Source organism: Ctenopharyngodon idella, chromosome 9, assembly GCF_019924925.1.
Source record: "Ctenopharyngodon idella isolate HZGC_01 chromosome 9, HZGC01, whole genome shotgun sequence".
Classification (NCBI taxonomy): Eukaryota; Metazoa; Chordata; class Actinopteri; order Cypriniformes; family Xenocyprididae; genus Ctenopharyngodon; species Ctenopharyngodon idella.
In genome coordinates this window covers 2,906,026-2,932,870 of record NC_067228.1, presented here as the reverse complement: position 1 = coordinate 2,932,870, position 26,845 = coordinate 2,906,026, and the positions used below count along the sequence as shown (strand labels likewise).

Here is a 26,845-nt window from a genome sequence, read left to right as displayed (position 1 = left end):
ACTCCTCAAAGAAATATGAACTGTTGATTTAACCAGAGAAGAAGTTTTTTAAATATAAACAATATAAATAATGTTAATAGTTTGTAATAACACAAAACTTCTGTCATGTTGGATTTCATAGCTCCACATATCCAAACATTTATGAAAATCTCAATTTCTACCCCCTCTTGATGATATTCAATACAAATCTCTGTAATCGTTTTAAAATTGATTACAATGTAATTTATTTTTTGTAGTTAAAATAATCAAGGTGCTCAGGAAGAATGATATTTAACCATTTTCATTTATATTATGCACACATAAAACAAAATATAGAAATAAACAGCAATATTTAAATACATATAAATACATACATTTAAGGTTAAATTAAAAAAAAAAAAAAAAACATTTTTATACATAAAATACCATGCAGAGAGTTATTTTAGTGTAATTGAGATACTATTATAGTTTTTATTAATATTTAAAAAAAAAAAAAAAAGTCATTTTGTTGTGTTTTCGGGGTTTTTAGTAATTTTAAATTAGTTATTTTAGTACATCAAGTTAAACTAAATTAAAATGAGAAATGGTGCCTTAGAAACTAGCTTAAATAAAATAAGTTTACATTTTTTTTTTTTTATATTTAATTTTATTTCAGTTAATGTTTATTTTATTTCAAGTAATGAAAATGTTTTTTGTTTAAGTTTTAGTTTTAATTTACTGTAATAACCCTGATTCTTTGAACATTTTTGAGTGATGGCACACATGAATCATTGAATCAGAAGTTTAAATTGATTCACTAAAATAAACCGTTTGAATCGATTCGCTGAAATGAATCAGTCATACCAAATCTGACTCTAAATCAAGTTTAAATGAGAGATGCCGTTAAAACAGCTTTGTTTGAACAAGAAAAGGAAGGACTGATGACCAGCCGTGCATTAAAAATAGTGTCATATTCAAAATTTAGCTTTATTTTATAGCTATGCTTCATATGACTTTAACACGTTTCTCAACATTGACAGCAGGTGCAGATAATGGGAATGATGTTTAATACAACCTGACAGTAAAATGTGTAAACCTATAAACCGATAATGTTTCTCTAGGATGGAGTCAACAGAGAAATGTGAAGCTGTCATCTCTCACTTCAATGGGAAATTTCTCAAAACACCAGCTGGAGTTATGGGTAAGTGTGTGTCTGTGCATATGCATGCTTCACATTTACTCGAATTCAAAATTGTTTGCTCACCCTCATGTTGTTTCCAAATCCTTTTCTTCCACAAAAGATTTCTGAAGAATATCCTTGCCTCTTTTTTCTCCATATAATATGAGTAAATGATTACAGAATTGTCATTTGTGGGTGATCCACTCCTCGAATGTGTGTTTTAACTCTATTTGTTTGTGCATAAACACACAGCGCTGCTCTGTTGGAGCACATTCATTCATTCTCTGGTAATGATTCTCCTCGGATGGGGTCTAAATGGAAACAGGCTTTCGGGCATGTGGCGCAACCATTCAGCCATACCAAACGGCTTTCGCACGAATGTAGATTCAGGCTTGCTGCACGAAACACTGAAATAATACAAAGCTGGGAGGAGCTGGATGTACATAATTCTGCAGTGAGAGCTTATTGATCCATGGAGGTCCGTTTGGGGTTCAAGTGAAAGCAATGTGTGCTAATTTTCTTCTACTGCAAGTCTTTGAGTGGAATCTAGGCCTGGCGTGGCCTCTCTAAGCATTTTAATTGGATTATTAGACTGAAATAGTCTCCACTGACCATGTCAGAAAGGAAGGAAGGGGATTATACGAAGACAGCTTCCAAATTAGATGCCTGTTCTCCAAGCATTGTGGGAAAGTCATTGTAGATGGATTCAGGAAGCCTCAGAGGCTTTAAGACAGTGATGGGCGGTATATAACTGGCAGAGATTTTGCTGTGCCTTTAAATGTGCAACAATGAAACATAGATGTTAAAACTGTTGTTAATGAGGGTTGTTTGTTGGGCACAAAGTTTAATTGTTTACAGCTAGAGCAACTTTGCAACTTCAAGTCACACCATGTTGCAACCCATTTTACTTCTATAATCTGGCATATTTCTGAGTGAAACATGATATTCAGAAAGAAAAATACTTGATTGTATGTGTCAGGACTTGGGGATGCACCAATATTGAAATTCTGTCTAATGCAGTAATTATTTTCATACTATGGCTGATAAAAATAGCACTTTATTTTACAGTCCTGATTCACATGAACATATTATGTACGTATTGTAGTAATGACACTGACTGGTACTGACCCTAAACCTTAACTTAATCCATGTAGTTACCTTACATTAGTCAGTACTTTTGTGGGTAAGTACACTGTAAGTACATTGAAAGTGCACATACTGTAAAATAAAGTGCAACTAAAATTTGTAAGCCGCTTTGGATAAATGCGTCTGCTAAATGAGTAAATGTAAATGAAAGTTAATGTTAAATCTATGGAAGCTTGTTTCTGCCATTTAAATTAAAAATTAAAAAGGTAATTGTGACTTTTTATCTCACAATTCTGACCTTTTTTCTTAGAATTGCGTGATATAAAGTCAGAATTGCGAGATGTAAAGTCAGAATTGCGTGATATAAAGTCAGAATTTCGTGATATAAAGTCAGAATTGCGAGATATAAAGTCAGAATTGCGAGATATAAAGTCAGAATTGCGAGTTATAAAGTCAGAATTGCGTGATATAAAGTCAGAATTGCGAGATATAAAGTCAGAATTGCGAGTTATAAAGTCAGAATTGCGTGATATAAAGTCAGAATTGCGAGATATAAAGTCAGAATTGCGAGATATAAAGTCAGAATTGCGAGTTATAAAGTCAGAATTGCGTGATATAAAGTCAGAATTGCGTGATATAAAGTCAGAATTGCGAGATATAAAGTCAGAATTGCGAGATATAAAGTCAGAATTGCGAGTTATAAAGTCAGAATTGCGTGATATAAAGTCAGAATTGCAAGATATAAAGTCAGAATTGCGTGATATAAAGTCAGAATTGCGAGATATAAAGTCAGAATTGCGTGATATAAAGTCAGAATTGCGAGATATAAAGTCAGAATTGCGAGATATAAAGTCAGAATTGCGTGATATAAAGTCAGAATTGCGAGATATAAAGTCAGAATTGCGAGTTATAAAGTCAGAATTGCGAGTTATAAAGTCAGAATTGTGAGTTAAAGTCAGAATTGTGATATAAAGTCAGAATTGTGATATATAAAGTCAGAATTGCGAGTTATAAAGTCAGAATTGCGAGATATAAACATTTATGAGAAAAAAGGTCAGAATTGCAAGATATAAACTCGCAATTCTGACTTTATAAGACGCAATTGCAAGAAGAAAAGTCAGAATTGTGTGAGAAAAAGTTGCAATTACCTTTTTTATTATTTCATTTAGTGGCAGAAACAAGCTTCCATAAAAATGTAACCGATAAATGGTAGATATTGTAAATCTATCTTGATTTGTTAAAAAAAAAAAAAAAAGAAAAATAACAAAAATAGCCAACTAAAGCACTTTTCCTTTAAGGGTGCATGTAATGTTATATTAAATTAACATGAAATGCATTTTTAAAGGGAAAGAACTCTTTAAAAAAGTTTCATGTTTTCCTTAAACTATTTTTATACAATTACATTTATGCATTTTTATCCAAAGCATTACATTCAAGGTATACATTTGATCAGTTCATGCATTCCCTGGAAATTTATCTTTTCCATAATTTAAGTTGTCGTTTTAAGTTTATCACTTTAATTTAAGTGCTATATAATGAATCTTAAATCTTAAAATAGGTTGAAATTAATTAAATCAACTAAAAAATTTAAATGATATCTGACATGGTGTTGATATCTTGTGCATCCTTATCAGGAATTGATTGAATTGTGAAAAGTGGGCTTCAGGGTTATTATCATTAACTAAAAATATTAAAACATTTTATTGACTGAAATAAAACTTACATAAAATAAAATAAAATATTTTAGTTACCTTGGCACATAACTGAAACAAGTTTAAGTTAAAGCAATGAAATTAGTTACTTAAAATGAATAAACACTAAAACTAAAACAAAAAATAAATTAATCCTAAATAGTAATATTTAAAATGAACGAAAACTAATAATAACTACAAAATTGCATAACAAATTGGCAAAAAAAAAGACTAGACAAATTGGCAAAAATAATAACTTAAAATATAATAACAAAAGCTATTTCAAAATATTAATAAAAAGCGATAAAAGTATATAAATAATACTAAAATAACATTGGTGGGTTTTATATACCAGAATTGAGTCTGATGGGGAGGGGCTGAAAAATAGGAGGCATTTGTGATGTCATCCAAAAGGAAAATCGTTTTAGAGGTTTCTAAATTGTCTTGGCTTGTTTGCAACATGTCCTGCTCCATATTTTCACTCTGTGTTTATTAGTGATGCACCGATATGAACATTTTGGCCGATACCGATAACCGATAATTCTTTATATTTGAAAGCCGATAACCGATATATTGTCCGATAAATCTAAATCCAAATGTTTATATAATTTTTGAGAGCCTGATTACAAAAAAATGGCGAACAGTGCGCATCTGAAGTGTCTCAGCTGAAGGAAATAATCCATTATTTATCCACTTTAATATATCGGACCGATAATGATAACATTAAAAATGAACATATATCGGCCGATACCGATATTGTGGCCAATATATCGTGCATCCCTAGTGTTTAATGTACTAAATAACATAAAGCAGTCCTGCTGTGGTATAACAAAATCTCTAAGCCATTTCTGCTGTCACACTATGATGATTTTGGCCATACTATGAGTGAGCAGTCAGCATCACGCTGAGAGTTCATCACCTCCTCCGTGTCTCTCTGCAGCCCCGTCAGAACCCTTGCTGTGCAAGTTTGCGGACGGAGGCCAGAAGAAGCGTCAGAGTCAAAATAAATATGTGCAGAACGGACGAGCCTGGGCCAGAGACGGGGACAGCAGACTTGTGAGTACTGCTCTTTTGCTCTGTGTCCGTATCACTTTTTGCAGCCATATATCACCTGCCACAGCTTGTTAGCGAACACATGGACAGCAGGGATGTTACACAACGGTGGTCATGTGGGTGTGTGTGTTTACACAATCAACTCTAATACAGTCATATATTACGTGAACCACAGAAGTGATACTGAGACTGTGTGTGTGTGTGTGTGTGTGTGTGTGTGTGTGTGTGTGTGTGTGTGTTTGTGTTTGTGTTTGTGTAAACTGCTGAGTCACTTGATGTTACCCATCATGACACTCACGCTCTGTTCCAAATCCTAGTGAGCTTCCTACATAGGGAGCTGCCTTGTAATACAGCATCCTAACTGAAATGTATCCTCATAAGTGACTGATTTGTGACAGGAGACTCGACTCACAATTAATGTCAGAAGAGTTTGTTAGCAGTGTGATTCTCCAATAAGTATAAAAATAAAACAAGCACATGCAGATATTGGGGAAAAAGTACATTTTTTGATCATTGTAATTAATTTTTTTATTTTATTATGTATTTTTTATTTATTTGATCATTTAATTAATTGTAATTTTATTTTGTTTTATCTTGTTTTGTTTTATCTGTTTATAAAGAATTTTTTTATTTTACTTTTTTTTTATATTATTTTATTATTTTTTATTTTCTGTCTTATTTAATTCGGATTATTTTGATTAATCATATTTGTAATCAACATTTTTATTTTATTTTATTTTATTTTATTAACAGTTCTCTTCGGGATTGAATTAATTGTATTTATAACTAATATTTCTTTTGCTTTATAATCCATTTTACAGTGATTTTGTCGCAGTGCATTCTGGGATTGCCTTCTCTGCAATAGATGTGACAAAATTCGGTCAAAAGAAGCGCCTTAGCAGACTTTTAACAGCCTTTTGCACATATGATGCCTTAAAATGCTGCCTAGTCAGCTCACTAGGTTTTGGAGCAGAGTCATGTTCCTTTAGTTAGTATTCACAGTGTCATATGGCCATTCATTGGCCATTACAATGTATTACATCACATCACATCACATCACAAATGTCCTTAATTGAGTCAATACTGTGGTTTTTATAATAAAAATTACTTTGAACATTTTCATTTTTTCTGCTTATCATGGGCAAGCCATGCTCAGAGAAGGTCGTGGACTGCATGTAATTACAGCAAGATGGGTTTCTGTCACGCCAGATAATTTCAGTAAAACCAATTTTATGGCTTTACATTTACATTTAATCATTTAGCAGACACTTTTGTCCAAAGTGACTTACAAATTATATATATATATATATATATATATAATATACACATACAAAACATAGATGGGTTTTTATCCGTGCATGCTGCACAAAAGTGTAAAATAACACATTTGGCTTCAAACTTGAGGGGAGAATAGTGGCATCATTTTAAGTTATTTGTCAGCAACTACTGTATAACGTACTGTAGTCCCAACACGCATTTGTACACTTAAGCCACACTTAATGACATAATGTAATTGCATTAAAGGTACACTATGTAACTTTTGGCCCTCTAGCGGTTAAAAAAAACAATATGCATGCATTTTGTGGAAGAACATTGTTTTGACTTTGTTATTCTACTGCTCATAAAACATTCACTACTATGTTTAATAGATATAACCAGTTTAGATGGAGAGGATGTTAAAGGGTTAGTTCACCCAAAAATGAAAATAATGTCATTTATTACTCACCCTCATGCCGTTCCACACCCGTAAGACCTTCTCTAATCTTCAGAACACAAATTAAGATTGTTTTGTTGAAATCCGATGGCTCAGTGAGGCCTGCATAGCCAGCAATGACATTTCCTCTCTCAAGATCCATTAATGTACTAAAAACATATTTAAATCAGTTCATGTGAGTACAGTGGTTCAATATTAATATTATAAAGCGACGAGAATATTTTTGGTGTGCCAAAAAAACTAAATAACGACATATTGTGATGGCCGATTTCAAAACACTGCTTCAGGAAGCTTCGGAGCGTTATGAATCAGCGTTATGAATCAGCGGTTCGGAGCGCCAAAGTCATGTGATTTCAGCAGTTTGGCGGTTTGACGTGATCCGAATCATGATTTGGCACACCAAAAATATTCTCTTTATAATATTAATATTGAACCACTGTACTCACATGAACTGATTTAAATATGTTTTTAGTACATTAATGGATCTTGAGAGAGGAAATGTCATGGCTGGCTATGCAAGGTCTCACCGAGTCATCGGATTTCATCAAAAATATCTTAATTTGCATTCCGAAGATTAACGAAGGTCTTACGAGTGTGGAACGGCATGAGGGTGAGTAATAAATGACATTATTTTCATTTTTGGGTGAACTAACCCTTTAAGATGACTAGCTGAAGACGTTACTGTAGCTTTACCCATTAATAGACACGTTTTTTTTTTCTTTGAAAATAAACTCCAGCACAGCCGTACAACAACCCATAATGAAATAACCCTTCACGATAATGCTTTACAATGAACTCTGTTAGAGAGCTACATATGGCAATTTATCTGTTCAATAAAGTACCTTACTAACCTAAGTAATAAAAATGCCATTTCCGCATCGCTTTTACAACATTTCAAATCCCTCAGTTCTCGCCATCTCCGAAAAGCGAAGCCTATGTTGGTTCTTGTTTTATTACGAGCTCTGTCACATTCTCTTTTTGCCAGCAGACTCTCCTCTGTTCGCCGTTTGTTTTACCAGAGGTGTGGTTAGAGATTTAGCGGCTCCATGTCAAACTTTCTCACTTGTTGTAACAACTAACCTCTGCCACTCCCACACCAGACACACGTCAAAGTAGCTAGAGCAACTTTTCTGTTTATGGATATGACGAGACGCGCACTGGAGGAGCGGTGTATGTACAAGCATCCCGCTCTGTCTAAAATATAAACACTTATAATAGACTTACCGTAGTGAATCAGGGTAAAGCCCTGGGTATACTTCATTTTTTTTACGTGCACGGTCGAACACACAGCCTTGGAAAGTATACTTTTATTTGACTCATACGCATACACAGGCGTTCGACGCATTTGCAATTTTGAGCAATCTCTCACCACGAGTTACAACACATGTAAACATCTTCGTATTCTTTCATGCTAGAGTTGTACAAATGAGGTTACTTTCTAACCTCTTCACACAATCTCTCATCTATGTTGGCCTCCATCGTCGCTGTAGCTTCCTGTCTATTCTGTTTATGCAGTTTTTCTTCGACTACCTTGTGAATCGACATCCCCAGGGCACAGTTGCCATCTTGTGGATAAACTAATTACTGCAGTTTGCGTCACGTGAACTGTACGCTGACCCTCGCGTATGCGTAAAAAGTGGGCTTAAGACAAAGTTTTGGAAGAAGGATTGATGGTGTATTGACTTCTTTTTCATTTTGAACCAAAAAAAGTTACATAGCACACCTTTAAGTAACAAAATATCAAAGCAAGTGTCTTTATCTCTGCTGACATTAACACTTTTCTTCATCAGATTTTCTCAGTGTATTTTAGTGGAAGATTCACAAGCACAAAGTGGCACAACACTTTTTGTCTTAAATTTTTTAACACTTCAAAAGCAGCTATGAGCTGAATAGTGTAAGAGTTGTTTTATTTCTCTCTTTCTCTCTCTCATAGGCTGGCATGACCCTCACGTACGACCCCACCACAGCTGCTATGCAAAATGGGTACGAAACAACAAGAGCTCAGAAAGAACCAGTGTTACTGCAGTATTTGTACAGCATTATAGTATTTATTAATATTTTTTAATTAGCTTTAATTTTTATATCTTCATTAGTGCTGTCAAATGATTAATCGCGATTAATCACATCCAAAATAAAAGTTTGTTTATATAATATATGTGTGTACTGTGTATATTTATTATGTGTATATAAATACACACATACATGTATATATTTAACAAAAATATATTATATTTATATATAATATAGTAAATTATATATAAATATATATGTATACATGTAAATATTTACACATACATATATTATGTAAACAAACTTTTATTTTGGATGCAATTAATCGCGATTTATCGTTTGACAGCACTAATTTTCAGTTTTCATTTTAATTCTAGTTTATTAGGTTTTTTTAATATTTCTATTTAGCTTTAATTTATTATATTTCAGTTAATTGCAACATTTCTATTTTTTGTTTAAGGTTTTTAGGTTTAAGTTCTTCATTTTATTATTTTAAATCAGCTTTATTTAATATTTATTTATACTTTTTAATAGTTTTGGTTTCAGTTAACAATAACAACATTATTATTAATTTTATTTTTAATTTTTATTTCATATAGTTGCCATGGCAACATTTGTAATTTTTGTTTAAGTTTTTCATCTAATATTTATATTTTATTTTATTTTATTTCAGCTTTATTTCAATTAATGAATTTTAATAGTTTTAGTTTGGAAAGACCGTGCACATCAGTTCGAACTGCACACATATTTAGTAAAATAATCAACTATTTTTTAAACTTTTTAAAACTTGAATGAATTATACTTATATTTATAACATAATGTATCTTAGAAAGCAGCATACTCAATGCTATATTTACAATATTGCACAACCTCTCGTACATCATCGCTTAAATATGCCCTTTTCTTCTCTCGACAGATTCTATCCGACCGCCTACAGTATTACAAACAGAATGATCACACAGACCCCCATGTCTCCATACATCTCACCTATGTCCACATACCAGGTAACATAATATCCAGCTCAGATCAAACTTTACTGCTTACAGAGTCTGACCGATTGAGGTCTCAGAGATGGATGTATCAGAACTGTCTTAAGGGACGTTGGTAATCTGTATTTTTATCGTTCAGGTACAGAATCCATCCTGGGTCACCCATCAGCCCTACATCATGCAGCATCCGGTAAGTCTCTTCACTGCCTGTCTCTCATTATCCATTTCATGCTGAACAGTGTTTGTGTGTGGGAGAAATACACTTGAACTGTCATAGACTGAGAATGTGGGCGACTTCGACAGACAGAGTCTAAACAAACACACTAAACCACACCAATTTATTATGGATTATCAGAATAAACAAACTTATGCCAAATAATAGTTAATAAGTCTAACCATCGGCTGGCACATCAATATTTGAGAACATTGCTCATCCAAACATAATTAAGAGTCTAAAGTTTCTATTTATAAAGAAATGTTTCTTTTTATTTCTGCACGCCACTATTAATATAATGGCCTATTTTATTTTATATTATTTTATTTTATTTTAGTTAATTTTTATTATTTTTATCTTATTTATTTTAGAATTAATTTCTATTTATTTTATTATTTTTATTTTATTTTAACATTTTACTTTTTATTTTATTATTTTATATTATTTTTTATTTATTTTGTTTTATTTATAATAAAATAAAATAGTTCATTTTTTATTTGATAAAAATACCAAATTATATAAAATTAAAATACCAAATTATATAAAATTTAAAAATTTTGGGAAGCAGCCGGTCATTAATTTGCTTATTTCCAACTTTTTTCTTTGAGGGCAACTCTGTAAGAGAATTGTTTTATTTTATTTTATTTTATTTTATTTTATTATTATTATTATTATTATTATTATTATTATTATTTTAGTTTTTTATTATTTTTTTTTTATTTTATTTTACTTTTATTTTATTTTACTTTATTTTATTACTTGTAACAAGTTTTTCATCTAACATTTATATTTTATTTTATTTTATTTTAGCTTTACTTCAATTTTAATAGTTTTAGTTAAAACAATAAAAACACTGGAAAGAGCATATCAGCAAATACGGCAAATGCTTGAAAATACATACTACACACATATTGAGTAAAATAGTCAAGTATACAAATTTTTTTATTTTAGTTTATTTCATTTAGTTGCAACATCTCTTATATTCTTCATTTAAGCTTTTTAAGTTTAAGTTTTTCATTGAATATTTATTTTTATTTTATTTCAGCTTTGTCAATTAATGACAACAAATTTTAATAGTTTTCATTTCAGAATCAGACGTTTTAGTTATATATATATATATATATATATATATATATATATTAGTATGTATACATTGATAAATAAATATATATACGTAGATAGATAGATAGATAGATAGATAGATAAAAAAACCATTTACCAAAACTGAATATGTGTCTTTAACAGTAGGTTTTCATATGAACAACCAGTTAGTAATTAGACAGATTTAAATTTCCATAACCTTACAAATTTGCATTTTTAACATTACTGTCAAAAACAACACAGTTGGACATCATAAGTCATCAGACGGTCATGAATATGTCATGTCTTGTATATTAAATAACATACAAAACCCAGTAATTTTAGTCAATTATTTCCATTCCGTTGTTTGAGAAGCTGCTTTTATAACAAACTTTTATAATAAAATTTAGCTGCCTATAACAAAATAAAAGTTCACGTTTTGTCCCTGATATGTGACGTGTGCTTCCTACTCTTGAAGAGCAGCGGCCGCCACTGTTGTGCAGGAAACACTGGTGTGAGTGTGTGTTTGCGTAAGTGCTCTAACGCTAAATCACACTCAGATGCTGGATTACAGTGTCGTTGAAGCCCACGCCAACATCAAGAACCTGAGATGTGTGTGTGTGTGTGTGTGTGTGTGTGTGTGTGTGAGATCAGTGATGAATGCAGAAACTAAGTGAAGCTCAGCTGCATGAATGACAAACAGAAAGAGACTAAATGAGACTGTGTGTTTTTCTTCTTGAGTGGGTGTGTATAATGTGTATAAGTGATGTGTGATATAATGGGCTTATGATTTTGCGTGAGTCAGTATGTATAGAGCTGAGCGGCGTGGATCATAAATGAGGAAACTGTGGCATTTAAAGGCCAGTAATGGTGCTGATGTCTCAGAGCTCTTTAATACACGGAAGATTTGCAGAGTCTGACTCACAGCGTAAGAAAGCAGGAGTCATCACGCACATCCCAGAGAGACCCGGGGTGCGCACCAATCTCTGACTGTGTGCACTTTACAGATGCCACATCGTACGGCGCACGCACTCTCTGTCTCGAATAAACAGAATCATTTACTGCGTATTAAACATCATGAGCCGTTATTTATCATATATTTCAAAGAAAAACATGGTATTACCAGGATCTGTTTGGTATTTGTTTTTTTTAGTTAACATTATTTTTCAAAAAAAGCTCAATAGTGAGAAACATAGGAAAAAAACATAGGAATTTTGGGAAGCAGCCGGTCCTTAAGTTGCTTATTTCTTTGAGGGCAATTCTGTAAGGGAATTATTTTATTTTATTTTATTTTATTATTTTTATTTTATTTTATTGGTCAAACATTATGAAGACAAACTGTGAACAGAAAAGATTTTCATCTAATATTTTTATTTTATTTTATTTTATTTTATTGGTCAAACATTATGAAGACAAACTGTGAACAGAAAGGTTTTTAATTTAATATTTTTATTTTATTTTATTTTATTGGTCAAACATTATGAAGACAAACTGTGAACAGAAAGGTTTTTCATTTAATATTTTTATTTTATTTTATTTTATTGGTCAAACATTATAAAGACAAACTGTGATTGATATATATATATATATATATATATATATATATTAGCTTTATTTCAATTAATGCTTTTTAATAGGTTTAGTTAAAACACTAAAAACACTGGAAAGAGCATATCAGCAAATTCATACTGCAAATGCTTGAAAATACATACTACACACATATTGAGTAAAATAATTAAGTATTATTTATACATATTTTAAAGGGATAATTCGCCCCAAAATGAAAATTCTGTCATCATTTACTCACCCTCATGATGTTCCAAACCTGTAAGACTTTCATTCATCTTCGTAAAACAAAAGATCTTTTTGATGAAATCTGAGAGATTTCTGTCCCTCCATTGACAGCTACGCAACTGAAACTTTGACGCTTTAAAAAGTTCATAAAGAGATCGTAAAACTAATCCATATAAATTGAGTGGTTTAGTCCAAATTTTCTGAAAAGGCTCAATCGCTTTTATATGATGAACAGATTTAATTTAGCCCTTTTTATTAAATATATGTATATTTGTGGATATGTGCCTTATATGTAGCTTTCTTGCTTTTTCTTCCTAAGTGAATATATGTACTGTAAATGTCCCGTTCTGTCATAGGGAGCAGTGATATCGCCCTCTATAGATCACTCCATGTCTCTGCAGCCCACGTCCATGATGAGTCCTCTCACTCAGCAGATGAGTCACCTCTCTCTGGGCAACGCAGGAACGGTGAGCACATGCAGCACTACCCACAGTCAACACTTGAGCGCTCACACTGCTGTCACATGTGTTGTTCTGTTTCTTCAAAATCTGCTAAATCATTTGCAGCTGTCCAAGTCTCTGGCTGTGTTCAAAACGGAGTGGCCTTATGCATACTGCAGTATACCCTGCATACTGCCTTGTGCAATGATAAATATTTCAAATAGTATGGTAAATTGTTGCATGTAAGTGGCAGTTAGATAAAAAAGGTTATTTTGCATTTGTTATTAAAAAATAATAAAGCAAAACAGAAATATTAAAATTCACATATATTTTTGATATTACTTTTACTTGCATTGTTAAAAAGTTCAAGTTAAGTGCATTGCATGATGGGATACAGTTTTTTTTTTTATGCAGTGTGCTTTCTTGTGTACTACACATTTTGGCAAATGCACTAGGTCAGTGGTTCCCAACCACATTCCTGGAGGCCCACCAACACTGCACATTTTGCATGTCTCCTTTGTCTGACACACCCATTTTAAATCTTTAAATCACTACTAATGAGCTGATAATCTTAATCAGGTGTGTTTGATTGAGGAGACATGCAAAATGTGCAGTGTTGGTGGGCCTCCAGGAATGTGGTTGGGAACCACTGCACTAGGTCATCCGGGTATCCATGCAAACAAATTTGTGTACTGTGCACAGTGTACATACTGTATACTGCGGAAACGGTGTGTTAGTATACTATTCAGAGAAACAGGAAACTTCACGTGATTTTCGATCTGCAGGGCTGCGTCTGAAATCGCATACTCTCTCGAGTAGGTACTTATTTTGAACAAGTACTTACTTTGCGACCTCTAAAAAAGTATGTTCTATATAGTATGAGTAATCCGGATGTACTACATTTGTCTTGTTGTCATTATCACGTGACCTACCACCGTCAGTTGCATCGATTCTCTGCCATTCACAAATCCTGTCCCGTGGCCTCATGGGATAGTAAAGTATCCATCGTATGCACACTTCAGAATCTCGTTGGAGGAAGTAGGTCATCCGGGTACTTTTTGGCTATGCTTTTATGAGTACTGTGAATTTGACATACTACTTATCACGTACTATAAAGTAGGGAAGTATGCGATTTTGGATGCAGCCCATATCTGACCTTGAGTGTTTGAGCACCACCTACTGGTGAATTATCAAGTTGCAATTAAAACATAAAAGGCCACAACCAGGAAGAACACATTTTCTGTAAATAATAGTATTGAACAATTTAAAGGTGCACTATGTAACTTTTGGTGCTCTAGCGGTTAATAAACAAAACTTCATGCGTCTTGTGGAAGAGCATTATAGCCGGAGCTACTTTTCTCTGTTTATATGTATGACGAGTCACGCAGGTACTGGGCTACTCCGCAGCGGTTGGCATCCCGCTCGATCTAAAATAGTCCGAATATAAACACTTATTATAGGCGTACTGTAGTGATCCAGGATAAGACAAAAACATGGTTTGGAAGATGGATTCACAACAACAACAACATTTTTTTGTAAAGCACATTTAAACACAATATAAATCGATCCAAAGTGCTGTACAGTGTGCAGAAGTAGGTCTACACAATAAAAATAAAAATTAAATATTGTATTTTTGAAAAATGTGGGCCAAGGGAAGCATATAAAAGGAAAACAATAAAGGTCCTAAAACAGATCCCTGAGGCACACCACACAATACAGGTGCAGATGATGAGAAAATTTTCCCTAAATTTAAAGAAAAAGTCCTGTTCTCGGGATATTAGGCAAACCATTGTTATGCAGTGCCTCGGATACCTACTATACCATACATTCTAGTCATTCAAGAAGAATGTTATGGTCAATTGTGTCAAATGCCGCGCTCCGGTCCAACAAAACCAGCATAACACAAGAGTCTGAATCCAAATTCATGATTTACTTGCTCAAAAAAATGGTTGCAGAGTGAACCTTTAACAAACTTTTAGGTTGAAAATTTTATAGTGCAATGATATTTTTTGGGATTAAAAAGACACATGGATCACTGATTCGGCATATAATGGCCAAACGCTGAAAAAAAAATGTATAGGCCTATATTTAAACATATACAGGCAACACATGGATCATGCACAACTCCAGCTGATCTCAGCAGAAATACACAAAAGTACCCAAATAAAAACCTTTACTTGAGATCTATTCCAAATCTTCACCTTTGCAATAGATCTCAAATGGAAAAAACTTTATGCTCCCATAACAGCACTAATTTGATTATCAAAAAATAGTGAAGAGTTGAAGATCACTCCAAGGTTTCAATTTATTTGCGTACACTGGTTGAAAGAGGACCTAACTGGGATCCAGAGCAGGAGAGGAATGTGCAGGACAACCTAGAATTAAAACCTCTGTTTTATCCTCATTTAGCTGAAGAAAATTACTTGTCATCCACCTCCTAATATCATTTACCCATTTCAATAACACATCGAATGAAACCGTGGTGTCAAGCCTTACTGGAAGGTAAAACTGAGAATCATCCGGATAACAGTGATATGAAATGTTGTATTTTTGAAAAATGTGGGCCAAGGGAAGCATATAAAGGGAAAACAATAAAGGTCCTAAAACGGATCCCTGGGGCAGTCCATACAAAACAGATGCAGATGATGAGAACATTTTTCCTAAATTTACAGAAAAAGTCCTGTTTTCAAGATAATAGGCAAACCACTGTAATGCAGTGCCTCGGATACCTACTATACATTCTAGTCATTCAAGAAGAATGTGATGGTCAATAGTATCAAATGCTGTGCTTAGGTCCAACAAAACCTGCATAACACAAGAGTCTGAATCCAAATTCATGATTTACTCGCTCAAAAAAAAGTTGCAGAGTGAACCTTTAAATGGGTTATATTATTTTGGGTTACAAAGACGCATGGATCACTGATTCGGCATATAATGGCTAAACACTGCAAAAAAAAAAATGTATAGGCCTATATTTAAACATATACAGGCTACACATGGATCATGCACAACTCCAGCTGATCTCAGCAGAAGTACACAAAAGTAACCAAATAAAAAACCGCTGACGGAATGAGAGCACAAAACAGCATATGTTGATGTTTTCTCTCTCTGTGTGTGTTTCCTGTAGTTTATGCCAGCCAGTCAGGCTCTCCAGGGGCCGTATATCCCTCCATACACTCACATGCAGACCACCGCAGTCTCAGTAGAGGTGAGTTCATGTCGACAAACACTTTCCCAGACACAGATTTAACCTTGTCCTGTACTGAAGAACTTCCTGAATTCACAATCGCCATAAATGGAGAAAAGTTCAAGAACAGACTGGACTTGTGCAACTGTGCTGAAATGTTCTTGAGTGGATCGCACAAAAGCTGTTAAGAACATGTCCAGGGAACGTTTCAATCTAAAGTCAAGCAAAAGAAATTGAATAGAATATTTTGCTTAAAGAAAATAAAACTTGTTTTTATTTTTTTTTTGTACACTGTGAGATTCTTTTCATGACAATTATGCACATTCTCCCTAAATCCTCATTACTATGATGCATTATAATAATAATAACAACAACAATAATAATAATAAAAACAGATTTTTTTTTATAAATAATTAATATTATTTAATTAACTTTTATGTTTGTTTTTTTTTGTGTGTGTGTGTGGTCACATGAGCATGTTTTTGTGACATTTATTTCTTAGCGCATGTTAATTGCCTTTAAAATAATCACTGAAAGATGCATGTAATAAAAAAACTAATTCCAGTCATTTATATTCTGACTTGTATTGTATTAGTGCTGCAGATCTCTGTTCTGATTTCAGCTTGTATGATGACATGCTTTGCTTGTGTTGGTTTGGTGCCTAAATGCAGCATGTTTTGTTGTAGGAGAACAGTCCACAACCTCAGGTGGATTCGTCCAGTGATCATTCACCTTATACCTATCAGCAGGCCAAGTGATGAAGAGGTACTATAACTCACATCTATAACTCACACTGTTTATACATCATGTAGCGGCACAACATGATGTGTTGATTTTGTTTTGAGCTCTACTAGGGTTTCATGCTTGAATGTTAAAACAACATTATTTTACATATATTTTTCAGTCTGCTCTGAGGTGCATTTCCCAAAAGCATCGTTAGCCAACTATGGTCGCAAGTTCCATTGAATTGTGTTGGTAACGACGGAACTTGAAACCATAGTTGGCTTCAGGAAACACACCCTTTTTAGTATATTTCTACAGGGCAGGGGCGTTTCCTCCAAGGAGGCAAGGGAGGCAGTGCCTCCTCAAAAAAACTGGATGAAAAAATAATCGATATTACAGAAGTAAAACAACGCAAGTGTTACAAAATTTGACATTAGAAAGTGTAAAAGTCACTCGTTTTTCTAAAGAAACACTGTCAAACGGCGACACCCGCAGGTGAAGTTACAGCGGGGAGTCCGCGTCTCTTGTGCCTACGTTCAGCTCATAGAAACAAAGCAGAACCCCCTAAAGCGTGCGGTGGGTTTAGTGGGGGGTAATTGGGAATGAATGGGGGAAAGTCACGTGAGAGGAGGCAGTGCCTCCACCGCGCTATGATCGGTTACGATTGGTACGTGCGATAAATCCCGCCTCTTGTTTACGTGCGCGTTCTCGTCGAATCGGCCTGAATGAAGACAGTGATGGCGTTAATGGGAAAACTAATTAAAAAGTAAGTAAACAACTGTCACTTAAGCTAGATATCACAGCTTTATTTCATGTCAAAATCAAACCCTGAAAACATGATGACTGTGGGGTTTTTAGTGAGCAATCAGTGTGGTGAAATTAAAGGTACATCTTTGTGTCTGTGAGTGAGTGACCAGTGTGTACAAGCTTGATGACTGCTGAAAATAAATTGACTATTAAAAAGAAAAGCTGAATATTAGTTTATAAATATTTATATTTGATTTTAATAAATAGAACATAGTGTAAAAATACAAAATAGAATTGTATTTGGTCTCTCTTTTTATGTAATGTTAACTTAACCAGGAAAATTGTGTAACAGGGACATAAATGAGTCCGTTGCCTCCTCATTTTAAAACACCACTGCTATAGGGGATTTCGCACCGGGTAGTTATAGGAACTCAGTCATAGGAACTAGCCACCAAGGCTGTCCACCGAGAACTAAATTTTCCCCTAGGGCCATTTTCAATGTACACTTACATCACTGGTAGTTCCTATTTTGCTGACTTAGACCATTTTCTGAAGTAGGAGCTAATTTAGTCCCTCCCAAAAAGGCGTTCCTGTAACGAAAATCTTTCCCAGTTCCTGCGGTGTGAACATGACAAAAAGCAGATATTTCTGACAATAGTTATAGGAACTGCGAAAGCCTCTTATTAAGCCCTCCTTCTGAAAAGCACACTGTGCTCTGATTGGTCGGCTGGAACAGTGTGTTGTGATTGGTCAAGTGCTTTGAGTGTGTTTGGGAAATGTCCCGCCTCTTACCATAACCGCCAGTTTCAACACACTACTAACTAACTCAACCAGGCCCCGCCCCTTTATTTTGCATATGCCTTGGGCGGGACTTATTTAAATGAGGAATATTATGACGTGTTCATTCCTGGAAGAAAACTCAAGATTACAATGGAGGCATTTCAGGGAGTTCAGAAACAGTGACACTGATATAGAGAATAACTCCCACTGGAGGGACTTTGTGCTTTGGAGCTTTGCAGACCTTTTTCATACTCAAACAGCAACATTACACACTAAAGAAAGCCCTAATAAGACCCCTTTAATGAAATACTTTTAATAAGGATTAAAAAATAGACTTGCTGTTCCTCTTTTCTTAAATTTTTGGAAATTGTCAGTCAACCAAAGAGAAGTAGTTGTCAAACCCAAATCTATCTGGTATCTGAAAAGCTCAGGATGTCCTTCTCAAGATGCACCTAGGACGCAGATGCACGTCCTCAAAGAAATTCACAAAAACGAATGTACTCTACAGACGATCAGAATGACTCTGGGTAAAGCCTTGTGCATGTGGTAGCATTGCATGAGAATTCTTATCTAAATGTTTAGAGGTCATTTCAAGTGTTGATGCATCATCGGTTTACATGTGTTTGCTCTGGAAGTGTAAACAGGTTTAATGTGGTATTAGTTTGCTGCTGTGCCACCTGCAGTCACGCTTTACTGATCCTGATCTGTGTGTTGTGTCTGAATTAAAGGGAAAGTTCTCCCAAAAATGACAATTCTTTCCTCATTTACTCACCCTTGCCTCATTTCAGACTTTTATTAGTTTACTTATTATTTGATGGTGATTCATACTGGAAAGATCCAAAGAGGACAAAAAAGTATTTTAAAAGTAGTCAATACAACCTATTGGTTTAAAGCCTGCTCATTACTATAACGATAAAGATATCGTTCTAAATATAAAATAATAGCAGGTCCATACCACAACTATAACGATAACAGCACTGAGAAAAGATATCACCGGAATCACTTTGAGATGTTGTTTTCCCAGCTGATGAATAATTAAAACATTGACAGCCAATCAGAATCCATTTAAAGTGGCAGACGACAAAACTGCAGCACACGCTTTGAATAAACAGAACGATATCGTGAACTGGTATGGACGCTAATATAGTTGTTGTTATAGTTATCTTTATAGTAGGGCTATCAAGTGATTAAAATTTTTTAATCTAATTAATTAGATGATGTGGAGATTAATTCATCTAAATAATCTCAAATTAATCGCACATTAAATTTGGCTGAGAAATTACTCCCAAAAGATAATTTAAAGTCATTATTGTGTTAAATGAGAAAAGCATCAAATAGACATTACAAAATGTTTATCTGATCCAACATGGAAATTATTACACAATAACTAGGTGAGTAAATGATGACAGAATTTTAATTTTTGGGTGAACTATGAATTTTTTATTTATTTTTTTTTAATGAAATGACGCTCTAAATAAGAAACTAAAACTGCCAGTAGGTGGCAGTAAATGTCTAATTGAGTAAGTCAGTGAGTCATTCATTAGATTCATTCAAACAGCTGATTCATTCAGGAATTAAGTAAATGGCTCTCTTTTTGAACGGGCCATTGAATCATTGATTCACCCAATTGATTCACTTGAAACGTAGATTCAATCAGAAACGAAACACTGCTGTGTTGCTTGGAGACACATAACAGTTCTGCTCTGGCTTTATAGGTAATATTTTCGTTATAGTTATCGTTCTTGGTGTGAACGGGCCTTTAGACTGAATTTTTAAATGAATCGTGTCACGTTCAGTCATTGACGTGGGGGAATCAGTGATCTCAAACCTGCAGTGATTCATCTAATGGCATGATTTTTCAAATGAACAACATTGTTCTTGCAGACAGGAAGATTCAACCTAACATCTCATTTTGCGTGTCAAGGAAGAAAAAATAAGAGGTTGGAATGAGAGTGAAGTATATAATGAAAACCTGGAAAAAGAATGGAATTTTAAAATGTCTGGAAATTTTTGTTGAATATATATTTTTATTGTAATGCTCAGATCTAAAATATTTTGTTGGTGAGAAATTGTTCAAAGATGTTGGAAAATGTATTGTATTATACACTGTCGTTTAAATGTTTGGTTCTTCTGCTCACCAAGGCTGCATTTATATGATAAAAAAATACATAAAAAAGTGAAATATTATTACAAGTGTTTTCTATTGTAATATATCGTAAAATGTCATTTATTTCTGTGACCAAAGCTGAATTTTCAGCATCATTACTCCAGTCTTCAGTGTCACATGATCCTTCAGAAATCATTCTGATATGCTGATTTGATGCTCAAGAAACGTTTCTGATCATTATCAATGTTGAAAACAGTTGTGCTGCTTCATATTTTTGTGGAAACAGTGATACATTTTCTTCAAAATTCTTTGATGAATAGAAAGTTCAAGAGATTTATTTTAAAATAGAATCTGTTGTAACATTATTAATGTCTTTATTTCTCAATTTAATGCATCCTTGCTGAATAAAAGTATTAATTTTACTTCATTTTGTTTCACTTCTAGGGTTGCGTGAGGTTGAGAGAGAAGGAGACGAATGCTAAATCAATAACAGCTTCCTTTGAAGGACCGGCTCTACCGATGAATCAACATTTTGCACAGGTTCTACGATGAGTTCCTTGGTTTTATAATAAAACTACTTCAACTATTTTGGTATAAGTTCCATTAGGTGCAAATCAAGGATTCATTTCATCAGAGGATGCTAACAAAGAAAAAAAAAAAAAAAAAACACACACACACACAAATGAAATGGAAAGAAAAAGAAAAGTTTTATTTTAATAAGGAAACTGATTATTTTTTACCAAGGATTGTCACATAGATGCAGGAACTTCATCATGCGACTCAATGTGCATGGATATTATTCTTGTTTTTATGATTTCAGATTAGTTTTTTTTCTCTCTCTCTCTTTTCTTTTGTACTGAAACAGATGTTTGTTCTTAGAGATTTGTCAGCCGGACATCCTGAGAAAGATGCGTTTGTGCTTGCGGTGTGAGTGTCGTTGATGTGTTTTTCTGTTGTGTGCTTCATCTTCGGTCTGACCGATCTGTCCGTCTTATACGATTTGCCTTAAACTCTTTCCCGTACAGTAGCCGAAGAAGAGACGTCCGGCTACTGCCTTGTAAATCAGCTGAATAGGGCTTTTTTAGCATTCTCGCAAAGGAAAATTCCGCTGCGCTTGGATTTCTGTGTTTTGCTTTTTCCGATCTTTTAGAGTACAAACCGTTTCGAGTGATAACATTGATGGAGTTTTCATAGGATTTAATGTTTTTATAATCAGAGGCGATGATCCTTTGGTTGTTTGAATGTGGTAGAAATTCTGCTGAACGATCACATTTTTGATAATTGCCTTTTACTTTCGTTTATAAATCTCGGTGTTGTAGTTTAGCTTTAGATGAACTCGTGTGGGAGGGGGAGGTGCTTTGACTCGTATTCTAATTTTGGGGGCGGGAGGGAGGCGTGGCCTGTCAGTCAGACCGAATATCGTTTGATGCGTTCAGAGTTAAACCTCCTAAAAGAAAAAGTGACAACTTTCAGCAGCGGTTCAGCGGGCTTCTTCGGGAGAGGTGAACGTGTAGATTTTAGTGCTCGTTTAAAGCAGGCAAACAATTCTCGGCACTTTCAAGTTTACTTCACCAAAGACAGTCGGCAGGCGGATCGTGCGGACGTGACGTCGTTTTCTCTGGAGGCGGGCCACGCTGAGACTTTTTAACAGACTAGATTGCAGTTCTGGAGAATGTGCCTTCTTTGTACATATGCATTCAGCTGTCTTTAGTCGTCGAGGTGCGGACACCGATAGCGTGAAGGACGATTTGGATCCAGCAAGTGCCACAAACTAAACGAAAACATCACTACAGAGCAGAGACAACTGAAACTAAAATGTGGGACGAGGACAGGTTGAAACGACGGCACTGTTCCAAAACCCTAGTGAGCTGCCTACATAGACAGCTGCCTTCTAAGGGAGCATCATAACTTGTAATGATTGGTAAAGATCTACACGAGTTTTGCATTGGCATGCTGCAGTAAAATTACAAAGCACACAAAATATTTTGTGTTTTTTCATTGGAATCAACTATTTTTTAGCTATTCTTTTCTGTATTGAGTAAATTATATTCAGTTTTTTCACTCGAAATGCATTATGGGATTGCCTTCTCAATGAAGGATACATGCGATGCCGCCTTGGGTATCTTAGTGCACTAATTCAGAAATTATGTAAAATACCGGTAAATAAACTGAAACGTTTAAAAATATTATAAACACTATAAACATGTATTTTATTTCCCGTCACTCCACAACCAATCCTTTAAATTTAACAGTATTCAGAACAAAACAGGAAACAAAAATATAAACATAAAACAAACATAAATTATAGTGTGGCATTCATTATAAACACCAAGCCTAAATAAATTTAAAGCGAAACAAACTACCAGCGACTACCAAACTTGACATTAAAAAGTCACCATGGAATCAAAATTGTTTTTTTATGGAATATTGCCATATTTATAAAAAAAAAATGTATGTGCCTCATTATCTTTAATCAGAATAACTTCCCCTCCCTCTTGCAGTGACATCTCTTCTCCTCTTGATAATGAGGGCGGGGCAAACTGTCACTCACATGAGATCCACCAATAGCAAACCACAACCATCCAATCAATTCCCCACAGACAAAATGAAGCCCCACCCTACATTTGTTCTTGTTCTAGAAGCCGTTTCACTTGGATATGCGTCACAATAGGGAAGAAAAACTAGCGCAACTTCCGTTTCATGCTGTGTTTAATAGCATTAAATAAGTCGCTTTTGAATACATGTTTCACGTTTTAAAAACGTGACAATTTCTGAAAATACGCTAGGCAGCTCACTAGGTTTTAGGACGCGGTCTTTGAAGTAATAATCGCATCCATTACAGGAAAACGTTTTTATTTTCTTCTCAACTCACAATATACTTTAGTAAGGCTTTATAGTAAAGTTGAAATTATGACTTAAAAAGTCAAAATTATGAGATAAAAATTCCAAACTATGACATACTAAGTTGAAATTGACAAAAAGTCAAAATGAAGACAAAAGTTTTGACTATGACTTAGCATGTCAAAATTTTGACTCTTTATCTCTTAATTTTGATTTTTTTTTTTATCTCATAATTTTGATTTTTGACTTTTTATTTTCTTCTAAACTCACAATATAGGCTTTATTCATTAATTTGTCTTCCAAAAGACTGTGTTTTTTGACCTGGTGGGTCTTGTTGACCGGTTATCTACCTCAGAGTTTTGTTGTCCTCTGTTTTAATTGGTCGGGCTAGCAGGTTCAGCCCGCCCCTCCAGACCAAACGGCCAGCTCAGGAGCTGTCCATGTACACTTGATTTCTTTCAGGTTTTTTGTTTTCAAATACTTTGATCCTTTTCTTCTTCTTCTTCTTCTTCTTCAAACGAAAAAGGTTTTTTTTATTATTGTTATCGTTATAAGGAAAGTTGAGCGTTTGTTTTAGTGTCGTTTAGCATTCAGATTCATCGTTTCGAAAGCAAAAAAAATGCTGCTTTTCATCACAAGATATTCCAGTAGTCCATAGGAAGTAGACAAGAAAGCGTGCGCGAGAGAGAGAGAGAGAGAGAGAGAGAGACAGAGAGCGAGTGAGAAACAGCGATGCTGAAAGTTGCGGTTTTCCCGAGACATCACTGTTGTATGGAAGCCCGTTTCCAGCACAACAACAAAAATCATACTCAGGTTAATCATAATTATGGCATAAAAAGTCAAAATTATGACTTAAAAACTCAAAAGTACAAGATAAAACGTCATAATTATGACACACAGTCATAATTTTGTGATGAAAAGCTGGAAATAATACTTAAAAAGTTAAAATTATAGTCAAAAATCAATTGAGATGAAAAGTGTAAATGAATACTTAAAAAGTCATAATTATGAGATAAAAAGTCAAAATTGACACTTAAATCAATTTTGAGATGAAAAGTTGAAATTAATAGTCAAAATTATGAGATAGTCAAAATTCACATGTCGAAATTGACTTAAGTCAAAATGAGATAAAAAGTCAAATGAAAAACTGAAATTAATACGTAAAAAGTCAAAATTAAGTAAATTTTGAGATGAAAAGTTGAAATTGGGACAAGTCATAATTATGAGATCAGGGCCCAGTTTCACAGACAGGGCTTAGGCTAAGCCAGGATTAAGCCTTAGTTCAATTAGGATATTTAAGTAGCTTTTATAAACATAGAAAAAAACATTACTGGTGTACATCTTGAGACTAAACAATGACTCTGACATATTTTAAGATATGTTAGTGCAAGTTACTTTCAGTTAAAACAGCTCAAACATGCATTTTAGTCTAGGACTAGCTTAAACCTTGTCTGTGAAACCGGGGGAAAAAAGTCATAATTATTACACAAGTCGAAATTATAATATAGTCAAAATTATGACTCTAAGTCGTCATTATGAGATCAAAAAAGTTTAAATTAATACTTAAAAAGCAATTATTATGAGATAAAAAGTCAATTATAACTTAAAAGCCAAATTTATGAGATAAAAATGTGAAAATATGACACGCTAAGTTGAAATTGACAATAAGTCAAAATTATGACAAAGGTTTTGACTCTTAGCATGTCATAATTTTGACTTTTTTTCCCTCATAATTTTGACTTTTTATGTCATAATTATGACTGTATAAATTTCAACGTTTTATGTCCATTTTTTTACCTCATACATGATTATGACTTTGTATGTCATACATTTGACTTTATCTCATGATTATGATTTACCGAAGCATGATTTTGTTCTCATGTGGCAGAAATGTGCCTCCATACTGTTGCTTTCAGACCGAGTCCAGACAGAGTTTTAACGGCGTATCCGTGGTGCTCAGCTCACAGCCGAGTCCATTCTTGACGTGCGTGCGTGCGTGCGTGTGTGTGTGTGTGTGGCAGCGAGTGTGTTTCTGTGGAGTTCTTGTGTGGCTCATGCTGCTAGTAACATCTGAATCCGAAGTGCCAATCTGTGTCTGGGTCAAAGAGTTGAAAAGATTTGTTGTGCAGAGAGAAATTGCTCATGAATATGAAAAATCATGTACTAGACAGCCATTAAGTTATATGAAAAAAAAAGTAATAATTTATGAAGAGAGAAGTTTTGTACAGACTGTTTGAAAAAATAAAAACAATAAAAAGATTTTCATAGAGATATCTATATGAGAGTTGATTTTGTAATTTCTTTCTCTCTGTTTTACATGTGCCACACGCTTGCCAGTGGTATCTTGTATGTTCGGTTTATCAGAAACCTTCCTCTGTATTTTTTCTTTTGTTTTCGGGAGTGTTTGTTGAAGCCAAAAAGCTTTTTTTTTTCTCCTCTTTTACCCTTTGTTTCCAGTAGATTGTTAATTAAGCTTTATTTCTGTTCATTTCTTTGAGAATTTTTGAATAAAAACACACATTTTTGTTTTATTCATGTCGTGTCGTTCATTCACACTTGATCTCGCAGCTTCCTTTCTGATTTAATATAACATTCTGCATTAGAAATTATGTTATTAGCATATCTGTTTGACTCAAAAATGAACGTTTCAGTATTTGGTGTGTCTCTTTTGCATTAACGACAGCAGCACTGGAAGTAAACCTGATGATCATGTTCTCCAGCGGGATTTGAGAAGATCCAAAGAGCGTCGAGAACATCTGACAATAACTTTACTTGTTTTGTCATTATTTACCCTCTTGTCAAAAGAAAGATCAGTCGATTATGACTTAAATTTCAGATTTTAACTCACATAAAGCATCTACTGTTATGATATTTTTTATGGTATTTTCTTTAGCATAATGGCAATTGAAGAAAGCTCAAGCTGCCTGCTGTTTACCACGTGACCAGTGTGTCCCTCTCAGCAGTACTTCACCTCAACCAGCAGATGTCAGTGTCACAGCACAAAGTTGGATTTGAGACTGAGCATCATTTGTTTTTAGGCAGAAATCCCAAGTGCCTTCTCTATAGCCAGGTTTACCTGGAGCAAACCGGGTTTAATGCTTAATAAATAGAATATAAATGCTGTTCTTTTGAACTTTCTACACTTATCCCTACAATATGTTTCTTTAAAAATGTAAAGAAGAGCATCTCAGCAGCAACGTTGAGCTGGCAATGATCACACATTCATTTTATTCCTGTTATTATTCCACAGA

At 34.1% G+C, this 26,845-nt stretch overlaps 1 protein-coding gene across 3 annotated transcripts in view; it reads left to right on the top strand.

Annotated features, from left to right (window-relative positions):
- LOC127518359 (RNA-binding motif, single-stranded-interacting protein 1) overlaps positions 1–26,125 on the top strand; it is an 85,325-nt gene extending 59,200 nt beyond the window's left edge. For all 3 annotated transcript variants that reach the window (XM_051904932.1, XM_051904934.1, XM_051904935.1), the window contains exons 6-14: positions 1,080–1,159; positions 4,856–4,971; positions 8,616–8,665; positions 9,609–9,696; positions 9,821–9,871; positions 13,126–13,236; positions 16,337–16,417; positions 17,083–17,161; positions 21,198–26,125. In XM_051904932.1, coding sequence (XP_051760892.1) covers positions 1,080–1,159; positions 4,856–4,971; positions 8,616–8,665; positions 9,609–9,696; positions 9,821–9,871; positions 13,126–13,236; positions 16,337–16,417; positions 17,083–17,154 — 649 coding nt within the window. In that variant the 3' untranslated portion in view covers positions 17,155–17,161; positions 21,198–26,125. The remainder of the gene's footprint in view (positions 1–1,079; positions 1,160–4,855; positions 4,972–8,615; positions 8,666–9,608; positions 9,697–9,820; positions 9,872–13,125; positions 13,237–16,336; positions 16,418–17,082; positions 17,162–21,197) is intronic.
- Positions 26,126–26,845: the final 720 nt, after the last annotated feature.